This window comes from Pan troglodytes, chromosome 4, assembly GCF_028858775.2.
Source record: "Pan troglodytes isolate AG18354 chromosome 4, NHGRI_mPanTro3-v2.0_pri, whole genome shotgun sequence".
NCBI lineage: Eukaryota > Metazoa > Chordata > Mammalia > Primates > Hominidae > Pan > Pan troglodytes.
The window spans coordinates 117,372,399-117,388,238 of record NC_072402.2 but is presented as its reverse complement, the minus strand read 5'-3'; the positions used below and the strand labels follow the sequence as shown (position 1 = coordinate 117,388,238).

Genomic DNA, 15,840 nt, shown 5'->3' with positions numbered 1-15,840 from the left:
GGGGTCGGGGGGGCATGCCTGGAAGTGTGGCATTTATCTCTTCTACCATATTCTATCAGAAAGTTCTGCCACATGGCCCCACCTAACTGTAACAGAGGATAGGAAATATACTTTATGTAAATGCTCAGGAGGAAAAGAAATACAGATTTTATGAGCATATAGCAGTGTGACAGCCACAGATGGCATATCAGTATGGTGTGCCAAACTAAAAGCATCTTCAACAGTAATGACATTACTGTTTCATAAAGTTCAGATTTGAGAGGTAGGTGACTCAATGACTATGGGTCCCAGAGTTGGATTTTCTGTAATTCTTCTGGCTATCCCCTCATGTTTAAAAGACAGTTGTCATACCTGTAGGCATTACACCTTCCAAATCCACCTTCAAAAACAAGAAGGAGGGGGTCAGGGTTTTTCACCGTGAGCCACTCCCTTTTTATCAAAGAGGAAAATCTCTGCCAGAAGTTCCCCAGCAAACTTCCCCTTACTACTTATTTGGTAAAAATCAATCACTAAAAAAGTGGAATGAAGCAATATGACCAGCTTCAGTAAATCAAGATTCATCTCCTGAGGCTGTGCCCAGTAAAGCTCAAAACCTGAACAAAATCAGAGTTCAGCTAGCAGGAAGCAGAGAGTGATATTAGGACATGATCTACCAAAGATGGTAAGTGAAAAACACAGATGGAGATGTAGAAATCATTCCAAACCTCTCAGTCTTTGAAATAAGTATAATCAGCTAAACTCACCTACTAAAAAGCAGATTGAATATTGTAAATACAGCAAAACAGTTCTTAGACAAAAAGCATATTAAAGCAGACTAAATGGAATTTAAAGCAAGAAAGGAATTAATAGAGAAAAAGTGGGGGGAAATATTTGACAATAAGAAAACCCACCAAAAAAAGTACAAAACATAAATTTTCACATGACTTGTAATATAATTTCAAAATATATTAGCTAAATCTGTACAAATATAAGGAGAAATTGACAAGTTCACAATCATTGTAAAATACTTCAGGCTATACCAGAAACTGGAAGATCAGACTTAAAAATAGAAAGGATAAAAAATATTTGAATAAAATAAAGGAGACTGATTAACAGATATGCATATGAACTTGAATCCAATAGAGAATACACATTCTTTTCAAGTACATATGAAACACTTTTTAAATTGATTACGCACCAGGTTACAATAAAACTTTGGCAACTTTAAAATGTATTCCTATGTGATCACAGATTAAAAAGAATATCAGAATAGAAATTATAAAACATTTAGAAATAAATAACAATGAAAGTATAACACAAAACTTGTGGAATACTACTAAAATGGCATTTCAGAAAATTTGCATAGCTTCATATGCATTTATTTAAAAATAAGAATGATTAAAAATCAATAAGTTAATTGTTCAATAGATGCTGGAAAAAGAAAACATTGAGTAAACCTATAAAAGAAGGAAAGAAATAATAAAGGTATGATTAGAAAATCAAAAAAAGGAAATAATACAAAATATCAACACTACTAAAAGATTTCATTTTCAATTATTAAAATAACAAATCTCTGGCAACACTAATCAGTTGAACTAGGTGAGTAAATGTGCAAATAAAAAATTAGAAAAAAATGCAAACATAAGTACAATAGAAGATTTTTAAATCACAGACTACCATGATAAAACTATGAACTACTTTGTGTTATTAAATGTAATTTGTAAAAAATATAAATTTGTTTCCGGAAAAACTGAAAACTTTAAACAACAAATTGAAATAATAAGAAAAATTATTCTCAACCCTCTCTCTACCCAAGAAAAGAAAAATCCTACGTAAGGCTTTTAAAGAAAAACTTTACCTAAACTTCAAGCATTAAATGGGAGGGGAGGGGCCAAGATGGCCAACTACAAACAGCTGCAAGTCGGTGGCTCCCACCAAAAAGAATCAACACAGCGTGTGAATCCTGCACTGACTGGATAAAGGAAATGTGGTACATACACACCATAGAATACTATGCAGCCATAAAGAGGAACAAGATCATGTCATTTTCAGGGACATGGATGGAGCTGGAAGCCATTATTCCCAGCAAACTAACACAGGAACAGAAAACCAAACACTGTATGTTCTCAATTGTATGTGGGAGCTGAGCAATGAGAACACATGGACACAGGGATGGGAAAAACACACACTGGGGCCTGTTAGGAGGGAAGAAGGGAGAGCATCAGGATAAATAGCTAATGCATGCAGGGCTTAACACCTAGGTGATAGGTTGACAGGTGCAGCAAACCACCATGGCACATGTTTAGCTATGTAACAAACCTGCACAGCCTGCACATGTATCCTGGAACTTAAAATAAAATTAAATTAAAAAAAAAAAAGGACTAAGTGAACTCCCATTCCACAGAAGCTCTTTCAGGGATGAGAGGAAAAAAATCATGGCATAGGAGATAGCTAATTTTGGTTTAAAAAAAAAATGGACAAGGGTAATGTAAGAAAAAAAATTATACTCTGATTTTATTTGTGAATAGTCATAGAAATCCTAAATTTCTTAATAGCAAAGTGAATTCAAAAGCTTAGTAAAAGAAAACAATAATGGTAAAATGAGGTTTATTTCAGGGAGGCCAGGATGGTTCATTATCCAAAAACCTATGATGCATTACACAAAATTAACAACTAAAGGAATTAAATCATCTGAATAGATGCATCAAACCCACGTAAAATTCAACAATCATTCTCACCTTTTTTTAAAAATTAGGTTATTTTTATGGTCACTATTATTTTATATTGTACCAGAGGTCCTAGCCTGTTCAGTAACAGAAGAAAAATAAAAGTGCCATCTAGAAATAAAAAGGAAAAAACTAATTCTTTTTATTTGTATTAATATGATTGAATATAGAAAAATACAGAATACTATATAGAAATACTTACACCTGAAAAATTTCCAAAAGGTTGCTAGATGTGAAATGAAAATTTAAAATATGCATCAGTAATAACCAATTCTAAGATATAATAGAAAAAACATACCATTTACAAGGAGAATGAAAAGAAAAGATATCTTGGACTGCATCGAATAAAAATTGTATATAACATTTGTGCAGAAAAGCATTAATCATTATTGAAGAAAAAAGAAAGAAAAAAAATGCTTGAACAAAGAAAGAAATACACCACGGCAGTAACTACTAAACTGAAATATCTATATAATTCAGCACAGCAATGGATGTCTGGGTATACATTCTAGAGAGAGACTCACATTCTGTGGTAATAGAGGAAATTTGGATGCAACTAAAATTTCATCAAAAAGACAATAAATAAAAAGTTGGCATATTCATAGAATGAACTATAATACAGTAGTAAAAATTAGTTAACTACAGATATGTGTATGACAATGGATAATCTTAAAAACCTGTTTTTTAATAAAAACATGTTGAAAACTAATAATGAAGTACAATAGTATGTGAAACTTTCAAGATATTCAAAACATTTTATATATTTATATAATAGTATTAAACATGCACAGAAGTATTAAAAATACTCAAAATCCATATGTAAGGCAATGGAACAGGGGACTAGGGCTGTATTTGTAATCATTTTTACTTCAAAGCCATCTGAAGCAAACGTAGAAAAATGCTAAGCTTAATAAAGCGGGATGATGGAAACATAGGTATGTAGTGGAGTTTGTCATGGTCTCATATGAAATGTGGTATCCAGCCTTGAAAAAATTGTCACACGGAAGTCTAATCAAACCCAGGAGCTTGGCTATTGCTGCCTCTGGAAAAGGCTGGTAGATATCTTTAGTGCTGATGTAAAACTTCGTTCACAAACCACTGGAGAGATAGATGAAAATAATGAATAGGGCTGGGCGCCGTGGCTCACGCCTGCAAACCCAGCACTTTGGGAGGCCCAGGCGGGTAGATCACTTGAGCCCAGGAGTTCGAGACCAGCCTGACCAACATGGTGAAACCTCATCTCTACTAAAAAAAATACAAAATTAGCTGTGTGTGCTGGCACATGCCTGTAATCCCAGCTACTTGGGAGGCTGAGGCAGGAGAATCACTTTAATTCAGGAGGCAGAGGTTGCAGTGAGCCGAGATCATGCCATCGCACTCCAGCCTGGGCAACAAAAATGAAACTCCATCTCAAAAAAAAAAAAGAAGAAGAAGAAGAAAAAGGAAAAGGAAAAAAAAAGAAAATGATGAATAGATAGGTAGATTAATTTGTTAATTAAATAATATATCCAGGGAAGGTTTGAAACACAACCTTTATTACGTATGATGTTTACATGTTAGACTGAGTGCTGGTCCCTCATCTGCTTCATACCTTGGGCAGTCTGTCTGCTACTATCTCCATGGCTCTTTCTTCTCCCTGGAAGTGAAGAAAACAATTGAGGCAGAAGAGGAAGAGGCAAGAAACAATACAAGCATTGCTAGTCAGTTACCCTTCACCTTTGTTTTGAAGCTCAGAGTCATGCAACCCACAGTGAGTTCATTTCCAGATCAAATGCAGCAAAATGAAGGTTCTGAAACATTTCCAGTTCTCTTGGTGTCTCATCAGGATGATGTTGTTACCTCTCCAAATTCCCCTTTTCCCCAAGGGCTATATCCATGGGCTCAGGTGGGATCCCAGCTCAGGCCAAAGGCTCTCAGACTCCACACCTCTGATCTTGCTGGCATCCTGTCCTTTCAGGCCAATCCTGGCCCTTGAGGTTACACTGAGCTTCCGCTGCCTAGAAGAGCTGCAGCACTTCCTCTTAGAATTGAGGACAACGATGGAGACATTGAGAAAGTTCCCAGTCAATGCTCTTCACCTTGTCATCTAAGCAAATGGAGGACAATTCCCCCAGAAGCACCAGGTGCACGATAAGTTGATGTGGCTGCAGAGCCACCAGGTGACCCAGTGCATCCCTGCAGCTCCTTCCCTTGGATTCCTCTGGGCCCTCACAACACAGCCTCAGAAAACTGCAAGTCTCACTCCTTACCTCTTGCAAGAGAAGGCCACACCATCTTCCAGTATCTTCTGGCCCATAAGTCTCAGCTGCTGTGTGAAAATCAAACCAAAGAAAGACACTTCTTAGTTAATGCGACTTTTGAAATTCTCAGAATTTCCTGCAGGAGCTGGAAAGGTCAAGACAAATCCTGACTTACAATCGAGACCTTATTAGATGCCTAGGCAAGAAGCAGGGATCCCAGTTATGTCCCCCTCCATTGTTCCCTCAGCCAATAAAGCCCCCAAATCTTCCTTAGAGAGACCTAAGCCTGAACTGGGGAGACAGTACTGGCTCGGGGAAGCCATTGCTCCCTCAGCAGACCCACAACCCAGGCTTTGCTCACTTCCTGTCCTTTGGAGAATGAAACACACAGCCTGGACATTGGCTCCAGGATCTCCTCAGGCCAAGGTCTTCTTCTGTGGGCTGCCCCTCCTCCTCCTTTGCTTCTGGTTTCTCTTCCTCCTCCTTCTCATTTCCATTTTCCTCCTCCTGCTCGTCTTGGGTGCTCTCTGATTCCATGTTGCCTGTCAGCTGAGCCATGGTGAGATGAAAGACGTGGCAGCTGAAGCCCTCTCTGATCCCAAACTGCACATGCTCCTGGAGGGCTTCCATGGTGGTGAACACCCGGCAGCAGGCCATGCACCTGAAGCCGTTCTCCATGGTCACCAGCCAGTCAGGAGTCTTGGCCCTGGGTGTGTCCTCAACGGTGGGTGAGCCTGGCAGGCTGTCTGATTCTGTCCTTTCCTCATGCTCTTTCTCCTCCCCACTGGGCTCACTGTCAGACAGGAGGTTTCTGGTGGACACATCAGAGGGGGGAGTACCTACCCTCACAACCTCAGAAAGGGTCACTTCTTCCATCCTTGGCTGCTTTTCTAAGGACTCCGAAGTTTCCTCTGTCTCCCAGGAGACAGCCACACCTTTGTTCATTTGTACCTGCATGTAGTATATTTTCATGCCCCTTTCCTCTTTGTTTACACACAGAGAGGACACACAAGTCTTATAGGATGAATGGAACGACAAGGAGACATGTTGTGAGCGGGGAGGAGTCTCTCCTCGTTCCTGAACCTGGGCCAGGGGTGATTGAGGCTGGGGGCTGTCTCGATGTATTCTCTGGATTCCTGGGAAAGGAAATTAGAAACATGAGCAGATGCATGGGCCATGCTAGGAGCTGAGGGAATGTAAGTTAAATATGTGTGGTGCAGGAGACAGGGACTGTGGTGAGATGCAGCTGTGTGGTGAGCTTGGTATTTGTTGTTCATATTGTGGGGTAGTGATTCTAGTGTCATTTGCGTGTAGGGATGTTGGTGGGGTGTCCATATATAGGGGTGTGGAGTATGGTGGTGAGGACCGCAGCATATGTGGAATGTCGGCAGCATGTGTGTGCTATGAGGATGTGAGTTGGTGCAATCATTGATGTGTTATTTGTGGAATGTGGGAGGTAGTGTGGGAGAATGGCACTGCAGGTCATGCATTTGGGTGGTGTGTGTGCAGAAAGTGTACCTGTGGAGCGTGTGGCTGTATGTGTGAGGTGTGTGGGCCTGAGCTACAGTCCTGCTGCAGTGCTGGAGGCCTGGGCTGAGGAACTCTGTCTTTCTCTGGAAGGCAAAGGCAGAGCCCAAATAGTTCCGATGAAAGTGCTTAATCTGGTCCTGTGGCCCTACACCCCAACAGCAGACTTTTCCGTCCTCTGCTCCCTGATTGCCTGACTGCACACCAGGGCTCATGCTCTCCTACACTGAGCTTATATCCATGCTCTTCTAACAGCTCTGTCATCTTGCCCAGACACCTCTGCAGAGCTCTGATCATATCCAACTGCCCTGGGTTTCTTCTTAGCCTCATCCTTGGATCTATGGGCCTCCTGCCCCCTACCCAAGGAGCCCTGCACCCAATCCCATGCCTAAGGAGTCCAGCACCCAAAAAGTCTCATACCCATAGCACCCTGCATCCAGAGTCTCATGCTCAAGGAACCTCACACCCAGAGAATCTCACATCCAAGGAGCCCCACACCCAAAGAGTGTCACACCGAAGGAGCCCCAAACACAAAAAGCCCCACTCCCAAAGAGTCTTACACCCAAGCAGCACTGCAACCAAAGAGTCTCATGCCCACAGAGCCCCACACTCAAATATTTTCATGCCCAATGAACCCCACAGCCAAGGAGCCACGTGCCCAAGGAACCCTGCACCCTTACCACTGTGGATGAGCTTGCGTGAAGAAGAAACGCAGGAGAAGTATTCGGAGGTAGAAGTAACTTCTCCCACCCCTTGGCTCCAGCCTTTGGCCACTCTAGTGGATCCAGGCTGCAGGGCATCCTCTTGGGACTTTGACATTCCTGAGAAAGGTATGAAGGGGCACAGAGATATGATGGATGGGGAATGTTTGTGCATCATTTACCATCCAACAAATACTTACTGAGTGGCTGACATATGTCAGGTGTAGTGAACACACATGGTTTGTGAGACAGGCTTCTGGTGGATACTCCAGTATTTAATTACAGTCAACAGGTATTTTGATAGTGTATCAATAGGAACATAGGCCTGTGTGGTGACTATGAATACGTCTGAAGTGTAAGAGTGATACATACCAGATAGCCTTTGATATGTGTAGATTTGTGTGGGTATATTGTAGAAATATGTGTCTGTGTCTGTGGAGTTTGTGTGCATAGTTTTGTGTTTACAACCCTGAAATTATGCAATATGTAACTTTCCCTGATTATTTGGTGTGGCTTGTATTTATAATGTACATTAATTCTTTCATCTGGCAATATTTTCATGAACAGCTACCATGAATCAGACACCAGTCCACTCTTCTAGGCTCTAGAAATACTGAACAAAACAGTCCTTCTTCTAAGTGGACTTTCCATTCTAGACAAGGAAGACAGACATTAAGCAGAAATATATAAGTATATCATAGGTCAGCTCATTATGAATATATAAGGGTCATCAGATTTAGCAAACAAAAATAGCTGATGCCAAGTTAAATTTGAATTTTAGATAAATTACAAATAATTTTTTTAGTGTAAGTATGTCCCATGCAATATTTGTCATACTTATTTTTAGTGTCAGTATGTTCCATACCATATTTGGGACACACTTATACTAAAAAATCATTGGTGGTTTATCTGATATTCAAGTTTAACTGAACATCCTGTATTATATCCGGCAACCCTAATAAGGGGATGGTGGTGAATCTTTGTTTCATTGTGGTCTATGCAAAGCAGGCCTGGCTCTGCTACACAATGTGTTGCAGATACGGCATGTATGATGTGTGACTGGCTCTTAAAGAGGTATTTAGAGATAGTTTAACATAGCTGTGTTTGTGTGAGAGTTGAGGGGACACACACACACACTCCCCACACACAAGAAATCTCTGCAGGAAGAAAAGACTGTCACACACATGGGTTGTGTGAGTATGTAATAGAGGAATGGCATGTGTATATAACTATATCCACTGTGTGTGGAGGTGTGTGACTCTTTTTCTGTATCAGAGTATATATGGGCATATGAGTGACTGTCTCCTGGAATACCCTTAACAAAAATTCGGTATACACTGTTATGTGTATTGAGTGTTGCCCAGGCCCAGGCATGGTGATAGGAAGTTCACCCCGCAGACGCCACCACTGTGCTCCCATTATCTCCAGTCCTCCCCCTCCCAACACACACACACACGTGCACACACAGACACACACACACACAGGCAGACAAAACATTCTGAAATGTAAGGGTAGATGAAGGAGAGGAAAACCATTGCCTTCCCCTTCCTGTCCCAGCCCCCTGCTCTCCATGCCTACTCTCCAGGCCTCCATTCCCAGGGCTCAACCTACAGGTCTTTACGACCTTCGGCCTCATAGGCGCTGCTGAGCTCTAATCGGGGCAGAAGCCTCCAGGGCCATCTCTGGGGCAGGCTCCTTTCTGCCCTGTCTCCTGCATGTGAGCATCCCCCTTTCAGGATAAGTGGCTTGTTTACATTTAATACATGCCATTATCATGCAGCCTGGGAAGTAAATTGACAGCGATCTGAGGCCCTTACCCTGTGCTTCATTTCCTCTGGGAAGTCCCACACCGTGGATTCACAAACTCTATTGGATTAATTGGTTAATTCTTCCCGCTGAAGCAATCAAACCTCCGTGGTTTCACTATGACGCCATCCCTAAACAAGTGTTTAATCTACTTTCTAACAAGCATTTCACTTCTCAAGATATTTTTCAACAAGGCCTTTAACTCATTTGGCTACTCTCGTTTCTGCTAAAAGGTGTAGTGCAAATCATAGATTTCTACCAGCACCCTTCACACCTTCCACCTCAGTCACCCCAGAGAAAGAGCAAATAAAGAGAACACGAGAGAAAGACGAGACTCAGGCTGCATCACTGGGTCTTTGTAAGTGGGTCCCCCGCCTGCCTGAGACTGGCATAGTTCCAGGTACCAGCAGCCCCAGAACAAAAGTTCTCAGCCCAGCAGGGTTGGCTTTCTGTGTGCCAGTGGCATATAAACTTCCTGTCCGTCTCACATCTGGGTACCCTCAAGATGGATGTGCGGGCATCAGCCAACAGTCAGGTCTTCCCCTCCCTACTGCATAGGTGGTATATTCTCCTCAGTTTCTCCTCCCTAAAGAAGGCTCAGGCTGGCCGGGAGCGATGGCTCACGCCTGTAATCCCAGCACTTTGGGAGGCCGAGGCAGGTGGATCATGAGGTCAGGAAATCGAAACCATCCTGGCTAACACGGTGAAACCCTGTCTCTACTAAAAATACAAAAAAAAAAAAAAAAAAAAAAAAATTAGCCAGGCGTGGTGGTGGGCGCCTGTAGTCCCAGCTACTCGGGAGGCTGAGGCAGGCGAATGGCGTGAACCTGGGAGGCGGAGCTTGCAGTGAGCCGAGTTCACACCACTGCACTCCAGCCTGGGCAACAGAGCAAGACTCTGTCTCAGAAACGAAAAAAAAAAAAAAAAAAAGGAGGCCGAGGCAGGTGGATCAGGAGGTCAGGAGATCGAGACCATCCTGGCTAACACGGTGAAACCCCGTCTCTACTAAAAATACAAAAAATTAGCCGGGCGTGGTGGTGGGCACCTGTAGTCCCAGCTACTCGGGAGGCTGAGGCAGGAGAATGGCGTGAAACCGGAGGCGGAGCTTTCAGTGAGCCAAGATCGCGCCACTGCACTCCAGCCTGGGCGACAGAGCGAGACTCCGTCTCAAAAAAGAAAAAGAAGAAGGCTCAGGCTGGCCAGTGACGCTTGTGCCCCAGAAAGTTTGCCCCGCACATACCTCCTCCCTTCTCAGCGGTTTCCTGGGACTCTTCATTTTCCAAATGTTTCCTCTTTTGTCGTCGTTTCATGATATCAGCTAGAAGAGTTTCTAGAAGATGCTTAATGTCCACCTCCCACTTTTTCCTGTAGATTGGCCCTTCTTGGCTCTCAGGAAATTCATTAAAAAGATTCAGTACGAATAAACGTAGTTGAATCTCCGAGATAGCTAAAGAACTCAGACCTCTTAGTGAAGGAGCAGCACTGCCCAGTGCCCACTACACTGCAGGACTGTTAAGGTTCAAAGGTCACCAGGCCCACCGCAGATTCTCTGACCTCGATGATGACATCACGGCGTTCTACGGACCTAGGTCCAACACAGTCTGTGCAACTGCAGAGACGTCGTTTTCAAAAACAATTCCTTTTTTCCAATAGAAGTCCTCTAATGAATTCAACTCTCCCGTATTTCAAATGTGGCAGAATATTTTGAGATGTTAACATGTTCTGTTTAATTTTTTTCTTTTCTCCTTTTTTTTCACCCTTTCCCTTCTGGACTCAAGCAGGTAGCAGGCTTTGTGTTCATTGCTCAGAGGAGGGGTATGGCAGGGCTGAAAGCAGCAATAGCATGTTAATCATCTTGACTTTTCTTTCTTTTTTTTTTTTTTTTGTTGTTGTTTTTATTTTGTTTCGTTTGTTCAGAGACAGGGTCTCTCTCTGTTGCCCAGGCTGGATTGCAGTGGTGTGATCATAGGGTCACTTCAGCCCCTAGGCTCAAGTGATCATCACACTTCAGCCTCCCGAGTAGCTGGGACAACAGGCACCAGACACGAGGCACCACACCCGGCTAATTTTTTTTTTTTTTTTTTTTTTTTTTTTTTTTGAGAAACAGGGTCTCAGTATGTTGCCCAGGTTGGTCTTGAACTTCTAGCCTCAAGCTATCCTCCTGCCTCAGGCTCCCAAAGTGCTAGGATTGTAGGCATGAGCCACCACACCCCACCTGACTTTTATTTCTAAAATCTCAAACTCTGTAGGAAAGAGGAAAGTTAGCAGAAACATAACGGAAGCAGGATTTTTTTTAATTAGGCATGCCCGCTTCTTGCTCTACTATAGTGTTGAGAGGTACTGATTAGGTCAGAGAGAGAGAGGGATCTTCAAACTATGGAGGAGAGGAGCCCTCTAAAATGTGGCTGAAGAGGTACATGTGGCAAAAACTTCAAGAAGGGCTGCCTGTATTATGCGTACAGGCAGAATCATGGCGACCTATCTCACACATGGCATAGGAGCCACACCACCTAAAGACTCCCTGGCAGCTGAGCTGATGGGCATCTAAACTTCAGCTGTATGCTCCAATAACCAGAGACTATGCTCTCACCCCACCCTCAAAACCTCAGCCCTGTATGAATTCCAAATAGGGAGGGGTGGAAATCCAAACAGGACATCAACAGAACCAAGGCTTAAATTACAAATTAAATGGAGTTACATAAGAAAATTGCATACTATTTCCTGCACATCTCTGCTCATGGGCTGAAATGTGTACCAGTTATAAGTGGCAACCCATCTGGAACTTCCTGATTCCAATCTAAAATTAGAGACACCTTATTTGGGGCAGTGGCCCCAGTCCAGTGGGACTATTAGTTGACAAGTATGAGGGGGACTCCCAGAAATCACTGCATTAAAAAAGCAGTAGAAATACCCAGAGGACCAAGATGGGCCCAAATTTGAAAGGGCACTGCAGACTGTCCCCAGGCAGAAGGAGAATGAAGATAGGGCAAATGTAGCCTTGTAAAAAATTGCCGATGAGATTAAATCTCCAGTTTCTTAAAGAATCCCTAAAAAAGAGGGGCCAAAGAGCATTTTTTTGGGTGGTAGAAATTTTCAAACTAAAGTAGAGAGAATTGTGTAATAGGAATGCAGCTTCATGTACACATAATCCAGTTTCAACAGTTATCAGTATTCTGCCATTCTTGTTCCAACCACCATACACGCAGACTTTTAGTCTTTTGTTCATTTCTTTTTATTCAGGTGTTTGAGATAGAGGAGTGGGGGACTTGCTGTATTTTAAAGCAAATTCCAGACATTATGTCATTTCTCCTTGAATGCAGCAGTATGTACCTACAAAGATATGAACTTTTAAAAAGCATAACAGAAATATCATTATCTCACCAAATGAACTTAATCATAATTCTTTTATATAATTTCATAACCAAGCCATACTCAATTTCCTCCAAATATGCTAAAATATCTTTGTATAACTGTATTGTTGAGATCAAGATCCAAACAAAGTCCACACATTGTGATTGGTTGATACATCTTTTAGTCTATAACAGTTCTCCCTCCCTTTTTAAGGCATTCACCTGTTGGAAAAAACTAAGTAATTTATCTTCTAGAATTTTCCACAGTTTGGAAATGGTTAATTGTATTCTTGTGATGTTATCTAGATGTTCCCCTATGAGCTGAATTGCCTTATAAACAGGTAGTTAGGTCTAGATAATTGATTAGTTTTAGATTCAGTGACATGGGAAGCTTGCAGAGTTTTGCAGGAGAAATTACATTTGAAAAGATCACTCTGGTAACTATGTTGAGAATAGACTTTTAGAAGGCAAAGGCTGAATCAGAGAGAACAGTGGGCCTATTGCAATAATCCAGGAGAGAGATGAGACTGGTTTGGATCACAATGTTAGATGTGAAAATAATGGATAGTGGTCATCTTCTGGATGTATTTTGTAGGAAGAGACAACAGAATTTGCTGAAAGATCAGATATTTTCCAGAAGCTAGGCTTGTGGACTCCTTCATCTGGTACCCCACCAAAAGAGGCCATTCTACATCTGCCCCTGAAGTCATAGCCTTCATGTGGGGAACATGTGGGGACACTAGATCAAAGGAGCCTCCTCTTGTAGCCGACAAAGATGGCTGTTTGTTCCTCCCTCTGACCTCCCACTCTGGCTTTCCTCTGTTCCTCTTTGACTTCCCCCACCACCAGTTTCATCATCAAAACTCCTTCTGATCCTTGAAGAGTCAGGGAAAAAATGTCCACCAGGTGACCAAATATTACTTAGGGGTAGGAGTCACAGTCCTGGAAGACATACCCCAAACTGTTCACTTTCCTTACCTCTGAGTCAAGAAGGAGGATGAGAGGAACAGGTGCAGAAGATAATGAAAGAGAACTCTACTCCTTATATTTCATACTCTGGATGGTTAGAATTCTATAACAAAAATGTACCAACATATAACTTGTGTAACTAAAAATATACACATATTAAGAACAAACCAGCGAGCCTGCCACTCCTAGAAAATTGACAATATTAAGAATAAAGCAGAAGATATAATTACAGACCCTGCAGACATCAAAAAAATAGCAAGGAAACCCCACAAACGAAGCTATGGACATGAATTTGACAACTTAGATGAAATGGACAAATTTCTCAAAAAACACAAACTGCTACAACTCGCTCAATATGAAATAAGTAAATTTCATGCCCTATAACTATAAAGGAAATTGAATTTGTAATTGTTAAACTCCCAAAAAAGAAATCTCCATGACTACATGGTTTCACTGGGAAATTCTGTCAAACGTTTAAAGAAGAATTAACATTAATTCTACACAATCTCTTCCAGAAAAAGAGGAAGAGAGATGATTTCTCAATTCATTTTATGAAGTTAGTAATACCCTGATACCAAATCAGACAAAGATAGCAACAAAAAAGAAAACTAATACCAATATTCCTAATAAATATAGATGCAAAAATTCTTAATAAAATATTAGAAAACAGAATTCAGCAATATGTATAAAGAATTACATACCATGACCAAGTGGGGTCTATTCCAAGGATGCAAGACTGATCTATTCCAAGGATGCAAGACTGATTAACCTTCAAAATTCAATCCATATAATCCACTGTATTTATAGGCTAAAAAAGAAAAATCGCATAGGCTGAAGAAGAAAAGAAAATCAACTGATGCAAAACTTTTTAAAGCATTTTAAAATATTCATTCTAGCTGGGTTGGTTTGGTACTCCTATAGTCCAAGCTACTGGGGGGCTGAGGCGAGAAGATCACTTGAGCCCAGGAGTTTGAGGCCATCCTGACAACACAGCAAGACCACATATCTTTTTTTTTTAAAGTTGTTCTTATAAAAATAGGAATAGAGAGGAAATTTCACAACTCAGTAGAGAGAATCTACATAAAGCCTACCACTAACATTGATGGTAAAACTGAATGTTTTTCTCCTAAGAACAGGAACATGGCAAAGCTGTCTACTCTCAATGTTCTTAATAATAATGCTCTTAGCATAAAACTGGATGTTCAAGCCAGTGCAAAGGGCAAAAAAAGGAAAACAAAAGTGACACAAGAGAGAATGAAAGAAATAAAACTTCCTATTTCCAGGTGACATGATTGTGTAGAAAATCCCAGAAAATCTACAGAAAGAAGAGGAGAAGGAGGGGGAGGAGAAGGAGGAGGAGGAGGAGGAGGAAGAGGAGGAACAAGGGTAGAGAAGGAAGAAAAAAGAAAAAAGAAAGAGAGAGAGAGAACTTCTATAAATGAATGCAGCAAAGTTACAGGGCAGAAGATAAAATTACATCAATTGTATTTCTATATATTAGCAACAGACACGTGAACACCAAAATTAAAACAATACCACTGGCCATGCAGAGTGGCTCATGCCTGTAATTACAGCATTTTGAGAGGTGGAGGCGAGAGAATCCCTTGAGCCCAGGAGTTCCAGACCAACCTGGACAACATAGCAAGAACCCTTCTCTACAAAAGAAATTTTTAAAAATTAGCTGGGGGTGGTAGCACATGGCTCTGGTCCTAGGTACTCGGGAGGCTAAGCACATGAAATGATATTCAATATCATTATCCATTGGGAAAATGCAAAGTAAAACCACAGTGTATCACTACACAACTATTGGAATGACTACAATAAAAAAGTGACAACATCAAATATTGATGAGGATGTTGCATCATTCATACATTGCTGCTAGAAATGTAAAATGTTATAGCCAAAAGTATGGCAGCTGAAACATATAACTACCTTATTACCCAGCAATTACATTATTGGGCATTTATCCCAAAGAAATGAAAAACCTGCATACAAAAACCTACATAACAGCTTGTTCATAATAGCCAAAAACTAGAAACAACTCAGATGCCCTTCAAGGGGTGAATTATTAAACAAACTGTGGTACTTTCTTACTTTGAATACTACTTAGCAATAAAATGGATCAAACTTGGATGAATCTTCAGAGAATTACGCAGAGAGGGGGAAAAAAAAGTCAATGACAAAATGTTATATACTGTGTAATTCCACTTATAAAACATTCCTGGAATAAGGAAAGTATAAAAATGAAAAATCAATTAATGGTTGCCAGTGGTGAAAGAGGGGGTGAGAGTGAGAGAAAAGCAAATGTGGCTATAAAAGAGCAACATGCAATATGGCTATGAAAGAGCATCCCACTGCCACTCACACCATGGGGTGTGGCTCCTCTTCCTTTGGAAAGGGGAGAGAAGAGTGGGAAAGACTGCATCTTGTGGTTTGAGTGCCAGCTCAGCTGCACAACAATAGGACACCAGGTAAACTTCTAAGGTTTTTGACTCTAGTCCCTGACTTCTGGACAGCATCTCTGAAAATGCACAGGGCCTCA

General features: G+C 41.3%; 1 protein-coding gene across 6 annotated transcripts; it reads right to left on the bottom strand.

Moving 5' to 3' along the window:
* Nucleotides 1-1,329: 1,329 nt before the first annotated feature.
* FAM170A (family with sequence similarity 170 member A) lies at nucleotides 1,330-14,124 on the bottom strand. 6 transcript variants are annotated; one of them, XM_054685140.2, is made up of 8 exons: nucleotides 14,000-14,124; nucleotides 10,220-13,401; nucleotides 7,153-7,293; nucleotides 5,789-6,081; nucleotides 4,955-5,013; nucleotides 4,297-4,341; nucleotides 2,908-2,931; nucleotides 1,330-1,436 (listed from the first exon to the last, which is right to left on the bottom strand). In XM_054685140.2, exons 2-6 carry the CDS (start codon nucleotides 10,287-10,289, stop codon nucleotides 4,317-4,319), a joined length of 588 nt encoding a protein of 195 aa, XP_054541115.1. In that variant the 5' UTR covers nucleotides 10,290-13,401; nucleotides 14,000-14,124; the 3' UTR covers nucleotides 1,330-1,436; nucleotides 2,908-2,931; nucleotides 4,297-4,316. The 6 variants fall into 6 exon arrangements, with proteins under 6 accessions (XP_054541115.1, XP_063666674.1, XP_009447822.2 ...); XM_063810604.1 differs by having other exon boundaries at nucleotides 4,955-5,010; nucleotides 5,307-6,081; nucleotides 14,000-14,122; XM_009449547.4 differs by lacking the exons at nucleotides 1,330-1,436; nucleotides 2,908-2,931 and having other exon boundaries at nucleotides 4,220-4,341; nucleotides 5,307-6,081; nucleotides 14,000-14,122.
* Between the last annotated feature and the right edge of the window lie 1,716 nt (nucleotides 14,125-15,840).

Coding starts and splice junctions, on each gene's coding strand:
- FAM170A (XM_009449547.4), bottom strand. CDS start 10,289: ATGAAACGACGACAAAAGAGGAAACATTTGGAAAATGAAGAGTCCCAG. Junction 7,294..10,219: donor AACCGCTGAGAAGGGAGGAG/GTATGTGCGGGG, acceptor TACCTTTCTCAG/GAATGTCAAAGTCCCAAGAG. Junction 6,082..7,152: donor ACGCAAGCTCATCCACAGTG/GTAAGGGTGCAG, acceptor TTCCTTTCCCAG/GAATCCAGAGAATACATCGA.